This window comes from Podarcis tiliguerta (genome assembly GCF_965153285.1).
Source record: "Podarcis tiliguerta genome assembly, chromosome: Z".
Lineage (NCBI taxonomy): Eukaryota > Metazoa > Chordata > Lepidosauria > Squamata > Lacertidae > Podarcis > Podarcis tiliguerta.
In genome coordinates, this window is record NC_139553.1 from 25,973,963 (window position 1) to 25,991,203 (window position 17,241).

At 41.9% G+C, this 17,241-nt stretch overlaps 1 protein-coding gene across 3 annotated transcripts; it reads left to right on the plus strand.

Moving 5' to 3' along the window:
- Positions 1–3,966: 3,966 nt before the first annotated feature.
- On the plus strand, positions 3,967–13,593 carry VBP1 (VHL binding protein 1). Of its 3 annotated transcripts, none has more exons than XM_083424101.1 (6): positions 3,967–4,147; positions 5,953–6,077; positions 8,681–8,747; positions 8,910–9,008; positions 10,564–10,702; positions 12,675–13,593. In XM_083424101.1, the coding sequence occupies exons 1-6, from the start codon at positions 4,049–4,051 to the stop codon at positions 12,743–12,745; spliced, it is 600 nt and encodes a 199-aa protein (XP_083280227.1). In that variant the 5' UTR covers positions 3,967–4,048; the 3' UTR covers positions 12,746–13,593. The 3 variants fall into 3 exon arrangements, with proteins under 3 accessions (XP_083280227.1, XP_083280228.1, XP_083280229.1); XM_083424102.1 differs by lacking the exon at positions 3,967–4,147 and adding an exon at positions 4,285–4,508; XM_083424103.1 differs by lacking the exon at positions 3,967–4,147 and adding an exon at positions 5,347–5,636.
- Positions 13,594–17,241: the final 3,648 nt, after the last annotated feature.

A 17,241-nucleotide genomic window follows, 5' to 3' on the forward strand; every position in this document is an offset into this window, starting at 1 on the left:
TAGCCTTTTAGCAGCTAATCCGCTAATCCCTTAAGCCTTTAATAGCCGCTAATAGCGCTAATCCGCTAATGGGCTTGCTTCGCAAGACGAAAAAACCGCTAGACGAAGAGACTCACGGAACGGATTCTTTTCGTCTTGCGAGGCACCACTGTATGTATTAGCATCAATGATATGGTAAGCAAATTGTGTACATCAAATGTATATAGACTTGAAATTCCTATGGAACAAGAATGGATGTGTGTGAGAAGAGAGGTAGCCAGCTTAGAAACCACATATCTGGGTGGGTAGCTGGTTATGAATAGTACATGTTCTTGAACATGATACAATCCCCATCTTCTACTTCCTCCTTGTCTTATTTATTTAGTCAGTATACTGCCTTTCATCCAAAGGTCACAGGGCGGTTCACAACATAAAAATACAAAATTAGAATTCAAAATACATAATACATGAAAAACAAACCAATAGCCCCCCCCCCCAAAAAAAACCATTTAAAAAGCCATGGTTGAAGAGAAAATACCTAGTTGAGATATACGTTCCTGGCATCTAAAGATATGTAATGAAGGTGCCAGGTGATACTCTGTATAGAGAGCATTCACAAATGGGGAGCAAATCGCCTTGGCATGGATGCTGAAGTTGCCCAGAAACAGCAGTCTGGGAGTCTTCAATGCCAGCTCTGAGCTCAGGCGAGGAGACTGCTGGGCATTGAGGTGCTAAAAAGAGGAAGTGGACTCTGGTGCAAACTCTGGCTGATCTTAGCAGAGCTAGTTCTAGATTTGAGGGAGGCCCTCAATGAAAAAAACTCATGGGCCTATTTCCATGTTCATGAGAACTCTGGCAGGCTTACATCAGAGTAGCAGGGCCCTTATCAGTCCTGGGCAGCTGGGGCTGGGAGACATATTCTCACAGTGGCCCAGAGTATTCCAAGGGGACATCATAAACAATAGAGTTGAGTGCAAGAGTTCTATGAGCATCACTCAGGTGGTCCACAGCATGGCTGTGAAGAACAGTGGGTGCAGCAGCTGCTCATTCTGAGAACCCAGCAATCCTCTGGCAAGGGGAGGGGACTTGAAAGAAATGAAGAGGAAGTGATTTAAAAGGAGTGGGGAGGATTAAGAATACAGAAGAGCAGGAGGGAGAGATTTAAAAGGAGTGGAGAAGATTAGGAGCCAGGAAAACAAGTGAAAGGAAGCAAACATATCAAAATAGAAGCAATAAAATTAAAATGCATATGGCATCTAACACAAATGCGTTACAATTGCTGCAATGGGCAGAAAAACTATTTTAAGTGGTCCACCAACACACTCAGCAATTTTCAAGTTTGGGAATCACTGATACAGGGCTATTTTACATACTTGTTACACTATAAGCTTTTGTTGGCCAGAGACCACTCTCTGAGTCTCTGAGGAGTCTTCAGACCAATGCTCCATCTAAGCCTGGAGTTGGCAGTGGCTTATGATCTCAGGCTAAGGTTCGCTTGCTGGAATTTGTATAAAATGTCACTAAACCACCTAACAACTGTGTATCACATTGTTTGATACTATTTTTCCTTTCATTTATATAGTAATTCATGTAGAATGAGACAACTGATGTTATTATTTATTGAATTTATATAGAGTGGTACCTCGGGTTAAGTACTTAATTCGTTCCGGTGGTCCATTCTTAACCTGAAACTGTTCTTAACCTGAAGCATCACTTTAGCTAATGGGGCCCCCCGCTGCTGCCGCACCGCCACCGCACGATTTCTGTTCTCATCCTGAAACAAAGTTCTTAACCTGAGGTACTATTTCTGGGTTAGCGGAGTCTGTAACCTGAAGCGTCTGTAACCTGAAGCTTATGTAACCCGAGGTACCACTGTACAGTTCTATACCCAGCGGTCTCAGGGCAGTTCACAGAATAAAATCAAAATATAAACCACAAAATACATAATCAAAATAAAAACAACAACCCAATAACCCCCCAACCCATATTTTAAAAGGGCATAGGATGTCATATGATAACACATGATAAAAAGTAACTAAGTAACTTAAATGTAACAAAAGGGGACACATGATAAAGAGTTAAACCAGGCATAGACAAACTCTGCCCTCCAGATGTTTTGGGACTACAGTACAATTCCCATCATCCCTGACCACCTGTCCTGTTAGCTAGGGATGATGGGAGTTGTAGTGTGGTGTAGTGGTTAAGAGCGGTAGTCTTATAATCTGGTAAACCAGGTTCGCGTCTCCGCTCCTCCACATGCAGCTGCTGGGTGACCTTGGGCTAGTCACACTTCTTTGAAGTCTCAGCCCCACTCACCTCACAGAGTGTTTGTTGTGGGGGAGGAAGGGAAAGGAGAATGTTAGCCGCTTTGAGACTCCCTAGGGTAGTGATAAAGCAGGACATCAAATCCAAACTCTTCCTCTTCTTCTTCTATGCCTGAGTTAAACGAACAGCAGAGAATGAAGGATAAGAAGCCTTAGGTTGAAACTCCATATGCACTTGCCTGAACCTAAGTCCCATTGAACTCAATCAAGCTTACTTCTGACTAGACATATCTATTAAAAATAGTTGAGATCTGTTTATCAAAATGCTCCCCCTCTTGTAGCTTGTATTTGCTATTTTTACATTTATAGTTTAATATTACTATGTGAGTCACCTGAAAAGCCGTTTAAAAAGATCTTCTACATCTATGTGTAAAGGGGAAGCGCCATGGCTCAGTGGTAGAGCACCAGGTTCTCAGGTTCAAATCATGGCATCTCCAGGCAGGGCTAGCAATGTCACCAGCTGGAAACTTGGAGAGTTGCTGCCAGTCAGTGTGGACAATACTGAGCTAAACGCATAGCTGTCAACCTTCCCTTTTTTGGTGGGAAATTCCCTTATTCCAGCGCCGTTTCCCGCTGTTATGCCGGATTGTTAGATATCCTGTAGACTGTCCCCTGGACAGATGAGGCTGCTGATCCCTTATTTTCAAATCTGAAAGTTGACAGCTATGTAAACGGACCAATGGTCTGACTTGGTATACGGAAGTTTTTCTATGAAAGCCACCAGTGTGATATATCAGAGGTTGGTTCATAAGGGCTAAGGCGGTACTGCTACGCCAACCTCAGTTCCTTTCCTTCTTACAACCAACCTAGGAGGTGGTGGAACTACGTAGTTGTTACTTTCCTCTCTTACCAGCGCTGCCTTTGTAGAATTCAGCAGGGATGGATGGGGGCAAAAACAGAATCAATCGGCTCTACCTGTCTTTGACTCTGGCTCCACCTCTTGTTGCCCTGCCTTCCTTTCCTCCCTACCATAATCAAGGAGCATTTGCCACCGCTAATGTGATGTAGTGGAAACTAGGATTCAAATCCCCACCGGCTCACTGTGTTGCGCCTCTGACAGTGGGTTATCGCGCGGATAAAACGGGGAGTGGGAAAACCGAAGAGGATGAGACCCTTAGTCTTGGCGTCGTGGGTTTAAACCCCCCCCCCTTTGGGCGAAAGATTCCTGCAGTGGCAGCGCAGGGGATGAGATTATTTGATCCTCGTGGTCCCTTCCAACTATTCTAGGACTCTATAATGATACATACATCATACTGAGCTCTTGGAAGGAAACGTCTGATATAAAAGTAATAAATATTCGGGCATCCTTCATGGCGAGCCTGTAACTGCAGTTCCCAGGATTCTTTGAGGGGTGAAGCAATGTGCTTTAATGACCCAGTGTGTACACAGCCTTGCTTCTATGCAATAATAATGATGATGATGATGATATCCAATCCTATTTATATGGTAAATCACGAAGGGGCTTTCGCTTTCTTAGGGGGGTAGCTGCACATTATCACCACCATCTAACACCAACAATACAACCTTCACACCAAAAGGGCAGGGCACGCTCCTCCCTTACCCTCGGGCAGTCAATCAAGACCTATCAGGCAACAGGGAGACCCTCCACTCCCCCTCCTCAGAACCCGCGCGCGTGACGAATGGGCTACGGTTAGCTCAGTTTCGATGCCAGTCCGCATGCGCGAGGGAGGAAAAGCACGTCGGGCTCTGTTCCCCCCCTCCCTCCCCATTCTTTTACTCCCTTCATGAAGATGGCGGCGGTCACCGTCGGCGAGGCAGTTTGCGGCGACGGACCAACGGGCGGGAAACGGGCGCACCTGGGCATCCCCGAGGCCATCTTCGTAGTAAGCAAAAATGTGGGCGCGGGGTGGGTGGGAAATGGGGAGCCACGCGGAGGGGGCGAGAGTGGACCTCGAATACTGAGGTGAACGTGGGGTGGGGTGGGGGGTGTCTTGCGTGGTGTGCTGGTTGCGCATGCGCTTCACTTTTGACAGGGAGCTGGGGGTGGGGTGGGGGCCTCCCCAGGAATGATGTCCGGGAGGCTGTCAGCCCCAAAGACCCTCTTTTCCGACCGGCGCCCTCCCCGCGGGGCAGGAGGCTCTGTGGCACCTGGCATTTAGGGGTAGACTGCCTGTTAGTAAGGAGGCCCTGATCCTTTCACGTAGCGCCGGCGGCGGCCTTCCCTGCAGTAACTGGCGTTTTATGGTAGCCTATTGTTATTACTATTATTATTTTATTATAAGGAACGGGCAGGAAGCCCTGCCAAGTTAGCCGAAGACAGCAGCCTGTTTTTAGTTTGGGAAAAGACTGCCAGCAGGCGAGGCAGGAATGCGAGGACTCTGCTGGTCTTCAGAGGCAGGTTAGGTGTCACGACTCTGGGGAAATAAATCCAGCAGCGAAGATGGGGGCAAGAATGTGGGGAGGGGGCAGCCTCTTCTGCTTTTTGCGCCCCACCCACTTCGGATTTCAAGAGTGATTGCCTTTTAATGCGAAGGTTCCGTGGTCTGTAATATACCGGTACTTACTGCATCCCGCCTTTCCTCTCAGAGAGCCTAAGACACTGCCCGTTGCTCTCCCCCCCTCATCCCTATTCTTATAGCAACACTGCAAGGGAAGCTAGCTGAAGAGATACTGTCAGGTCCCACGGTTGTGGTCTCACGGTTGTGCTAGTCTTGCGAACTATAACTGCTATAATGTCATGGTTTAATAGGTCTGTGTACCATGGATTTGTCTTCTGTAAGAAGAGCCGAGCTGGCTCAGATCAAGTAAGAATTGCTTCCAAGTGACCAGGAAGTGGGAGCTTTTATATTGTAAACAAGGAGAGGGAATGAAATAGTGTAGTCAGTTCTGAGCATCATGGTCTAATGGTCTGGCTCAGTGTAAGGCAGTTCCTTATGCTTCTATGAGCGCCAGTGTGATGCAACAGAGACTGGTTTATTAGGCCATATGCTAACATTTTGCTACCAGTAGTTGAGTAGCCAGTTGTACACGGAAAGCAGTAATCTTCCCTTGCTATTGGCGCTCCCCCCCCCCCAAAAAAAACCCCTTGTAGTCTTTAAGGTTGCCTATCTTATGAATCTAATTCATTATGAAGAATAAGAGTCCTGCTGGATCAGATTGAACATTTCTCTAGACAGGCATTTGTTTGCTTTCAGTGGCCAGCTAGATACGTCTGCATATTCCCAGGGGGGAGGGGGCTGGCTGCATAGCTGCCATTCCTTTCAGGCAACCTGTTTATGTGGGATTGATACTAAAAGGAGAAACTAACCTTGGACTCGCTTCCCAAACATTTTACTGCTTGACTATGCTGTTTATGCTTTTGAATGTAGAAGAGTAAGCAAAATTATTGTTATTTGTTCAATTTTAGTAGCCAGCTGACATATAAGAGGTCTCTAAATGACTTAGGAAATTTAAAAGCAAAAAAGGGTAGGCAAGCAAGTGGGTAGAAATGGTGAGGAGGGCCAGGGGACTCTCGGTAGTGGGTCTCATACTGGAGGAGGGTCTTTGGCTGGTGCTTGGTCATTCCTGTCCCCAATGCCAGTCCTGGAAGAAGTCAGAACAGGCCAGGCTTTGATCAACCAACTCTTCACATGGTTGTATGAATTGAAGCTTTGGGAGTTACTTATGTATAATGTGTTTCTACTCGAAGGAAGATGTAGATTCCTTTATGAAACAGCCAGGAAATGAGACGGCAGACACCGTACTCAAGAAATTGGATGAACAGTATCAGAAATATAAATTTATGGAGCTTAACCTTGCCCAGAAGAAAAGAAGGTAGGTATTTTCTGTGGTGTCCTTTATAAGGATTATTCTAAAGTTATAATGCTACTCCCCATGTCATCATGCAGACTGTTCTTTGGCTAAAATTTAATAAGCTACTACCCTTTAAGAAGCTAGACAGTTGTTGCTACAAGCTGATGCACTGGTAGGATACTAAAACAACTTGCAATACTAGGACTGTGGTCCAACTTGTGAGGAATGTCTGAAAGGCACATAAGAGTATTTGACATGTTTGCAGTTAATATTTTTCTGCTTTATATCATGACGTAAATGAGCTGGTTTTTACAGTAATGATGGGGCCACTGTATTAAATAATTAGGTATCTGCACGCACTGTTGCTTTTTGTCATGCATTATTTTGCTTGACTAGGAGTTAAAGTAAATCCAGGTGAAAAATTAGACAATGAGCCTGGCCATACCATCGAACAAATTTTGATGGCAATAATTATTACTGGAATAGAAAAAAAGCAATCACATCTTTGCATTAATCAACAGAAGTGTTCATTCAAAAGAATAGGGTCAAGTTTCCATATGCTATTGCATGTACAATTACATTGTATACTTCCGGGTTTTGCCGTGCATGCGCAGAAACGGCGCCTCATGTTGTGGACTTTTCGGGGTACGTAAGGACCCTCGGAACGAGTTAAGTATTAAGTATACTGGTGTCCACCTAATTCTATTGCCTGCAGTCACACCTAAGTTTGCATTAGAGATAAATTGAGTTTTGGGGAAGAATTGTTAAATACTGGGGCTACTAGTACCATTATTAGAGGTAAATGATCGCTTTCAATATTATTGCCCAGCTCTAACTCCATGACAACCTTATATGCAAATCACAAGATCACAATATAATCTATCACACTGCCTCCATGCTTTGTAAAGTGGGTATATTCTCTGGGTTGATCTCCCTCTATCATGCTGTTCAATATTAGCAAGTCCCTCCGCCATACAACTTGGGCTAAACAAAGCACTGAATAATTACATTTATGATGTAATTAGACAGGCGGGAGGTACCTCTGGCTAAGTAAATACCTCGTTTCAGAATCTGATTATAATGGGTGTACAAATTTACATCGTTAACTCCCATATGTATGTTAAAACCCCCTGCAATGATAAACTGCGGTAGGATATAGGGATTCCATGGATTCTATATAATTCTCTACGTCTGTCCAGATAGTATTTACAGTAGTTTTTTTGTTTGTTTTGTTTTTTGACAAGGTAGTATGTAGACATTAATCAGCATTAAACATACTTTCAAAACTACAACCAAGACAGCAGTTGCAAATGGGTTACATGGAATCATGGCTGTTGTAGTTGCATTCAACTTTGTGGAGATGAAACATGCTAGACCCCCACAGACCCTACCACCTTTCATTGAGGGAGTGGTTGTCAATGAGTGACATTTGTTTCCGTTAATCATTATGGAGTCATTGTGCCATGTTTCTTGAAGCAGAATAATATCAAATTGCACAAAATAGTTCATCAGTTGTCTATTGTGACAGCCTGCTATGTTCCATGACATCCGTTTTAGCCCCAAGTCCTTTAAGGCTCTGGCCTTTTGGTTCCACTTTGTCCAGGTACCCAATTTCATCTTTAAAAATGCTTCCATTCCTCTTATCAGTGGGAACCCATTCAATGGTGTTGGTATACTTTTTGATTCTCGGGAGAGGACTACCTATTTAATTTGGAACTAATTTCCAATAGCTCAGCCAGGAATTTGTAGTCACACCATCAGGATTGTCCCTAACCATATCATCTTCCAAGGGGGGTTGAGTTTGCAGTTTGCATCTATACATTTAAAAGTTTCTCTGGTAGTCCTCTTTTTAAGTATACATTTTGGAGAAACAGTTTGTGGGCAAAAGGTTTGATTGTCAGTTGTTTCACCAACGTTTTGTTGTCCATGCTGTTGTATTTGGGTCAACCTGGACTGAAACTTAGCTAGTTTGGTGAGAATACCACTTTGCTCTTTATCTGATAGGTTAATAAAATTACTTAGCAAATCCTCTTTTTCTGAGACTATCCAGTCTGCTAAATCTGGAGGGTAATTTTTATTCAGAACTGCTATAGATTGATTAGACCTCTTGAATTTTCCTTGCATAATATCTGGAGTTTCAGATAATAATTCTTCACATTGACTGTGATCTTCTTCAATAATAGGACAAATGTCAGCTTTAGTTGAGGTGACTTTGTTCCTCCTGATCGCCCTTTTAGGTACAAACAGTAGCTTAAGTGATGTGTCTTCAAAATACTGATAAGGGAAGACTCCTTTCCTGGCTAAATGAGCCTTCTTTTTCATGATTATAGCTGGAATTCTATGGGTGCTGAAAGTTAGAATAGTTGTCTTGCAACATGCATCATTAAAGAACCCCTTGGTTGATTTTAATTCAATATTTCCAACATCACAACTGAGGCATAAGTTCAAATGTAGGCTGACTCCCAATAAGGCAAGGGTCCCTTATATGGAAATATCTGTAGAACAACCTCACATGCTGGACTAAGTGTTTCTGCCCTACCTCCAAACCCCAATTATATATAAAGCAGATTAGATTGTTTAGTAAGTGTAGCAGAAATAATATTTTATATCTGTTTTATTCACAGGTTAAAAAATCAAATTCCTGAAATTAAGCAGACATTAGAAATCTTAAAACACATGCAGAAGAAAAAGGTAAATACCTTTTACAATGTGGTGGGTATTTATCTTATCTACAATGCTACATCAATAGTTATCACAAATCAATCTTTATTTGGCTGTAGAAAATTATTGATAATGACTAATTTTAACACAAGTGCTCTAGCCATGTTCATTTGTCATCTCTCCTTTCGGTAGGAATCCACAAAACTGATGGAAACCAGATTTTTATTGGCAGATAACCTCTACTGTAAAGCTTCTGTTCCTCCTACAGATAAAGTTTGTCTTTGGTTGGGGGTAAGTAAAAACATGTTCACACTTACTAAGCATCTATTTTCAGCCACAAACATGGCTGAAAGGCTACATGAGTTCTGAATATTACGTTAACATTTCATGATGTTATTTGGCCACGCAGCTTGGTATCAACCTCCCCCCGCTGCAATGGAAATCATTACCCATTTCCAATCTCTGGAATTTTTTGGAACAGCGGGGACAAAAGCCTCTTAGCAACATTGCAAAAGCCCAGATCTTGAAAGGTGCAACAATGGGCACAGATCTTGAAAGGTGCAACAATGGGCACAGTTCAGCTGATCCTTCAGACTATGGAAATGAACTGGGTTCTCCTCTTCCTTTGCCCTAATGATCCATTTCATATTTTGTGTTCAGTATTAGCCATCATTTGCTGTGCTGTCCAAATATAGGCTTTGGCTTATACTTGCATGAATTGGAGGCTCCTCTGAATTCAGTCATTGTGCATTGTTTCAGGTGGTGCTTTAAGTTGCATGTGCTTAAAGTTAGCATGTGAGCCTAAGGCTCCACATGAGTTATTCTCAGTAACCCAAACTGGGTCTGGAAAACCAGTAATGTGCCAAATGTTATTGGACTACAGCGTTCTCACTATCTCTAACCATTGACCATGTTGGTTGGGTCTGATGGGAGTCCCAACAACATCTGCAGAGCCAGAGGCTCCTCATTTCTGACCTAAACAATCATTTAAATGGTTTTCTGAACTGTACTTAACAGTAAAATAACAAGTGATGAATTGCTTGCCTGGATTAAATAAGAAACATGGAGTCTGCTAAACACCTTGCTTTACCCCAAATCTGAAACATCCAACAAAGGAGCACATAATCCCAGATGAAATTGGCAGGGAATGTCTGGCACTCCTGCAGCAGAATATTTACAAAATATGTTTAAATCGCAACAGTTTCTGATTGGTTAATTTTATCTGCTTTTTGTAAAATTGAGTTCCCACAACGTTCTTTTCCCAGACCAGTACTATTTAAGTTGTTTTAAATTATCTGCAGTTGGAGGTGAGCAGTGAGTGAGCAAAATTTTTGAATGACACCAGGCTTTTCAGGAGATCCAAAAGTGTCTCTCCAAACCTCTTAAATGGGCAACAAATGCAGCAGATAGCTACAGTGTAAATAAGTGTAAAAAATGGCACATGAGCTTCACATGCTGTTTTTGAACTGGTTGCAAACAGTACCACCTGCAATATTTATAGCTACATATGCCTGCCTGCCTGCCTGCCTGCCTGCCTGCCTGCCTATCTATCTATCTATCTATCTATCTATCTATCTATCTATCATCTAGCTATGCTATGCTTATGCTATTGCTTCTGTATTCAACTTCCATATTCAATGTCCAAGATCAGTCTTTTAACTATAATGTGTCAAGGGTTGTGCTTAATTTGCTGTTTTAAATGTGTTTTAAGATAATGGTCTCTGTCAGAAAGGGTAAAACCAACTTAGGCTCTTGAAGGTGAATTTGTAGTCATTCATTCATTCATTTTAACACTACTTAATTTCAAAAGCCATTGAAGGTTCCTCAACATAAATGTTGTTCTTAGGCCAACGTAATGCTGGAATATGACATTGATGAAGCCCAGGCATTGCTAGAAAAGAATCTCTTCACAGCCACAAGAAACCTTGAGTCTCTCGAGGAAGATCTGGATTTTCTTAGGGATCAGTTCACTACTACAGAAGTCAGTATCCTTTTAAAAAAAGAATTGAATTCCTGTTTCACAATGTTTCAGAATGTTATGTCCTCTATTTCTTAGTTTTCATCCACTTTCTTTGAACGAATCTGCTTGTGGAAACAATTCAGGTCAAGGAATAGTGAATCTAGTAGCAGATGCAGGTGTTTATTGCATTTCCCCAGTTTGTTCAGTCTAGATACCACTTGCTGTGAAAAGATACAATATCCTTTTTTCATGCTGAGGGCCACATTGACCTCTCTGGTGTCCAAAGTGTAAAAGTGGACTTTTTTAAAGGACAAAGCGGGGCAGTTAGGGTCATAAAAGACTTTTAGGATCACAGGAACCACCCATGGAAGTGGTCAATAAATAAGAAAATACTTTAAAAAATACTTTTTTAAATCACTTTCTTCAAAAGAAGGTGATCTTGGAGGGTCACAAAAGAAAATTGTTTAGCATCACAGTGAGGAACCGGTTAGAGCAAAATATGCCGTATTTTTCTCTCTATAAGACGTACCCGACCATAAGACACACCTAGTTTTAGAGGAGGAGGAGAACAAGAAAAAAAAATCTCTCCCTCTCTGCTCAGCGCCTCTCCAGCAAAGCGGGAGGAGAAATGGAAGGGGCTCTGTTTCTCCTCCAGCTTCGCTGAAGGGGCGCTGCGCAGAGAGGGAAAGCTGCGCAGTGCCTATCCAGCGAAGCGAAGCCAGGAGAGCAAGAGGGATCGGTGCGCACCGATCCCTCTAGCTCTCCTGGCTTCAGTGAAAGCTGCGCAGCCTGCATTTGTTCCATAAGACGCACACACATTTCCCCTTACTTTTTAGGAGGGGAAAAGTGCGTCTTATAGAGCGAAAAATACAGTAAACATTTGTGAGGAGACTTTGGAGGGCTCAAAAACATCACAGTGGGAGACATATAGAGTAGTAGAAAAAAGATTTGCACTGTCTAAAAAATGTTTTGTAGGGAAAATAAATCAAATTTTGGGGTGTGGCTTTGGGGGCTGAATTTTGACTCAAGGCTCCTTCTCCAGAGGAAGAGCAGAGAAGGAGCTAGAGGTGAGCAATACTCCTGAGTAATCAAGTTCATTTAGGCTCTTCTTTGGAAAAGAAAACCTCAAAAAAGAACAAACTTTCTTACGGTTTTTATGCAAAGGTTTCATAGACGATTTCTGGAAGTCCAAAATGCACTGGATTATTCAGTACATTTGTTAGCACCTTTTCCTGCCTTTGTTCTCCCTTAATCTTGTCGCACTGTTGTTAAAACCAAAGGTTTATCTAGCTTCAAACTGAGGACAGGATAGTTCTCATTCAAATTGTGATAAGCTGGTTGTCTATCATGCAGCAGAGAGAGTTTTAACCACACATCTGCATCCAGTCAGAAAAAACAGAGAAGCAGAGAGTAAGAATTTTTTTTAACCACTTCTAAAAACATAGGCAAGTGGTTATTTGCCAGCCTTTCCAAAATTACAAGTTGATTAGTGTTCTGGTTATCTGCAGGTAAATACAGTCTAGTCATTGAGAGCCATCTTATTCTTTCCACAAGCATGTGCTCAGGTGCTTAACCAAGTGAAGATGTGCTGGCTGCAGTCATTTCCCATGGTTTGATAATGGAGTAGTGATCATGGAAAACGCTGCCTGTTGTCCAGCCAGGTGTCACAAGAGTGTGTGCAGGGCAAGTTATTGGCAATTTGAGAAAGCTAGTATTGTTGCAGGTATTTGGGAATAAAAACCTTTATGATCAAGCTCATGCTAAGGAAACTGTAGGGCTTTTTCCTGCTGGCCTGCACAGTGTTATTTGTGATCTATTTTCAGAGCACAGACTTACATATTTCAGATGAACAGATTAGAAATTGGTTATGAGAACAGCACTGTCTAGTATTCAGGAATCAAACTGCTTGTGCTAATTATGGGAAGCAGATATAATCTAGGGAGAGGAGCATCTGCTTTCACCTTACAGCACAATAATTTCCTTAACTGTGTTTTCAGATATGGCTAGAGTTTATAATTGGGACGTAAAGCGAAGAAACAAGGATGACCCTTCCAAAAGCAAAGCATAGTTATTAATAGGATTCATTAGTTCTGTTATATTAAATGTGTTCTCAACTTTAATCTTAGTTAGCAGACATCTTTTTTAAAATTGGTTTGCAAGCCCAGTTTGGTTCTGTGCATGTTCTATTATTGCTGCATTGGAACATGAGCCATAAAGGATTTTGGTTCTTCCAACATAATCTGTCATAGGAAAATGCTGGCTACAAGACTTGACTGAAAATCTGAAGTGCATTATAGGAATTGTCTCTTGCAAAGGGTTGTTTGTATATATGAGTATTGAGGTATATCAAAATTTGGTGTTGGGAAGGTATGGCAGCAATATGGGGAACTGTCTGTTGTAATCCTGCCTCTAGCTGCTTTAGCTATCTTCTAAACACTTCACACACACGAGCTCATGTTTAGCTCTTGAGGAAACAAATAATTTAATGCACAATGCAATCTGTATGTGATCTTACTCAGTACTGTATTCACATAAATATCTCATCCCAAGTCTGTAAAACTGGAGGGATCCAGGAGCAAATGGCCTACTATACACAATCAGTGCATTTGCCATCTGTTCTAATTCAGATGATTGCAAAGATACTTGGTGGAACCTGCATTTAAACATGGATGGTGTATTTGAGCCCAGCTTCAGTTGGTTAACAGGCTTAGTGTTATTCCCTTTTTATTTCATATGAAACTTTGCTAAAGTCTTGCCTTGGCATCTTCCTTTTTATTTGAAACCATGATGCACATTTTAAGGTCAAAAAAGTGCTGTACTTACACTGCCGAATAGGTGGCAGTGCAGGTTTTATTTTAAAATGAAAAGCAAATGTTAACTGTGTTTTAATTTCTTCTAATAAACAACACTTCTAAAGTTTTTGTACTTTTATTTCATTAAAGGAATTTTATATTTTTGGGAAGCCACCCAACACTACTACTTCTTCTTCTTCTTCTTCTTCTTCTTCTTCTTCTTCTTCTTCTTCTTCAACACTGAAACTTGAAAGACTTATAGCAGAAACCTCTAGCGCCTGTTCCTTTCAGCAGATGGGCACCAAAACTTTTGAAATAATTGTTAATGTAAATGTTGACAATGATGGTGGAATGGTAAATAGAGATTGCTTTAGTTCTTAAAATGATGGAGAGCTTTCAAGTTTACCCAGTGTTGGAGGTGGCATCCCAAAGTGCTATACCAGGGGTCAGCAGACTTTTTCAGCAGGGGGGCGGTCCACTGTCCCTCAGACCTTGTGGGGTGCCGGACTATATTTTGAAGGAAAAAATGAACAAATTCCTATGCCCCACAAATAACCCAGAGATGCATTTTAAATAAAAGGACATATTGTACTCATGTAAAAACACACTGATTCCCAGACCATCCACAGGCCAGATTGAGAAGGCGATTGGGCCGGATCCAGCCCCCGGGCCTTACTTTGCCTACCCATGTGCTATATACCTTAAGATCCCAAAGCATATTTTTGAACCTGTAGAAAATAAATGCATGTTTAAAAGACAAATCTAATATACTACGGTAAAATAAAAGGACATTATTTTATTTAGATTTAGAAGAAACAGAAGACAGCAATATTTCTGGTGAATAAGAATACAGAACTTAACATCCAAATAATGCAAAAAACATCGATTATGAAACAAAATGTTTCTTTCTCATTTTTCCTTTTGGATTACAGAATTTTTGTATATAGTTTCATCTCTTCAAGCTATAGATTTCCCCCTCCTCCAAGAAGTTAGTTTTTGCCTTACTAAGAGACAAGATGGTGCTCTTGTGAGAGTTTGAGTTGATGGTTGAATAAAATTATATGTGTTCAAGCTGTAGTGTTTATTATAGATGCTGAGTAAGGCTAATAGTGCTTCAGCTAAAAGTTCCATATGGACATTGGATCTCCTAGATATGTAAGGCACGTCTAGCCTGAGCTGTTAGGGTGGATGTAGGTTGGCATCTTAAAACTTTAGGGATGAGCATGTTTCTCTTGTGTTTGTTGCTCACCTATCTTAACTTAGAGAATTGCTACAGTTCATGAGTTAGCACATTCACACTTTTCATTTAGTCTTGCCTTGTTGCACTGTGCTTTAATCAGTGTGTCCATATCTGCTAGTGTACATGGCAACATAAATGAAAAAGGCATGAGCAAACACTAAAACTTCTTATGGAACTGTCTGAACACAGTGCAGAAATAATAACAAAGGATAGTGGATCCTGAAATGGTTCTACTGCTGCACAAATGAGGTCAGCTAATCTTGCAGCCCTAAAATCATGTTTTGCATGCCTCCCACACTTCTAAAAGATGGGTGAAATGGCTATCCAAGCATCTTGAATCGTCATGTTGCCACAGAGCGTTGGTGCCTCTTGGTTGCAATGGGAGCAATCAAAAGAATTACAAGGGCACTTCTATACATCCAAAGGGTGTTTGGACTTGCTTGAGCAGTCACTGTCCTCTTGTTTTGTGGCACACTTTCATTGGAGGCTTTTAAACAGGCCAGGGGCCGTCTGTCAGATTGTTTTAGCTTTGCATTGCAGATGATTGGGCTAGATGACCAATGAAACTCCTTCCAAATACAATTCTATGATTCTAGGAGAGTTTTAAAAGTGTGCTTCCTAAGCATGTGCACAACTTGGGGATGACTTAAAGTAATTCTATGGATCTCTGCCTGTGAATGTCTCCCTTTATTTCACGAAAGTTTCTGGTTATTCCACAGTGGCCTAATACTGCTACTCAGTGTACCCAATAACTCTTGATTGTGTCTAGCCATGATGCAGCATGAGGGACTGAGAAGAGCTGTGGTGCCTTTGAAAGAGCTGAGAGCCCTTTACTATTCTAGGCATGATTTGTAGCCAGAACTGCTGTATGGTAGCAGTAATCCCACCTCACTGTACAGCTCAGCCAGTTGAAAGCCCACTGTTAAAATGCTTCAGAATGGGTCAGAGTAAAGGCAGTCTGAGAGCTGGTCACTTCCTGGATGGGAAATCTCCTCACATACCCTATTTTGAGCTCCACAAAATAAAGTTGGGATATACAGTATATTTGTGTATGTGTGTGTGTGTGTGGCAAGCACCCTCTTAGGCGATGATAGTCCAGAGAAGAAATTCCTTTTCTAAGACTGTGCTTCAGCAAGTTGCTGTAACGCCAAACTTCCAGTGCTTTGCCCCAGGACTGCAATAATTCTAGGATTCAAATCCCTGCAGTGTAAAGGAAGACGTAGGTGCTTCCAAATTCAGTCATTCACACAGGGTCATCTCAGCACAAGATCTTGAGGCAAATGATGTGACATCCTTTCTGAAGTTTCATCATAAGAGAAGAGTTGCTTATACCAAAGGCCCACCTACTCCAGCATCCAATGCTCACAGGGGTCCTCTACAGGTAACAGGATGCTTCTTACTTGTGAATCTTTGCAACAGACACTGGGGCTAATGCTTGGCCATCATGCCTAGTAACCAGATAGCCTTCATGATTTTTTATTAGCCCTATTTTAAAGTCATGCAAGTTAGTGGCCATTACTAAATATTGTGGGTGCAAACTCAACACTTCCAGCTACGCACTGTCTTTAATCTTTCACTATTACTCGACTGCAGTTTCTCCCCTAGCCCTGAATAATTCTATAAACATTCATCATTCTCCATCCCTCAATTTACTCTCCATTTTTTCTAAAGCAAACAGCTCCAACTGTTGGAACATTTTCTCATATTTATGTACTTCCATGCCTTGATCATTTTGGTTGCCATTTCCTGATCCTTCTCTGGTTACATTTCCCATCTCTCATAGGAAGCAATGTATTCTCAAGAGGATACATATACATAACCTTAAGAAAAGAAAATATGCTTATTGCTTCAAGAACTATTTTCTCCTACATACAAATATAACTAATTGACTCAGATTCTATAATCAGATGACAACTCTTGTCTTTTTGATGGACTACAACTCTCATCACCCCTGGCCAATGCCCTTAATAGTTGGGGTTGCTGGAAGTTTGAGCCAAGCAACATCTGAAGAGCACCATAGTTGACTGCCTGTTTTAAACCCATGATCTTGCAGGGATATATCCGGCTAAGACTGGAACATGTCCAATGTCCGTCCACCATCCACCATCCAGTTGGTAGCACTGCTGCACAGATGGACACTTTTTTTGGTTCCTAAGAACACCACTCTATAGAACGTTATCTTTAATCCTCACCTTCACCAGCTGTGACCAGGGCCAGGATTAAAGGGTCTGTGTGCAAAGCGCCTTCTGGTTCCTTTTATCCAATTGTGTTTCTGCTCTGAGCTGTACCAGGCCTACTGAGTCTAACCACCATTTGTCTGCCCAGCGGTTCTCCCAATACAGCATTGCTCTGAGACACTGTGGAAAGCTAGGGAGATCCTGCCACTGCATACCCTAGCTTTATTTCCCACAAGGCCCATTAGTGTTCCCGTGTCAGTTGGGTGTTAAAAGCAAGAAGCCTTTTTTTAATGGGAGGGGGGCAGCTAGAGTGTGGCAACAGGCACTGCAAGGATGTTGACTCCCAACATTATTT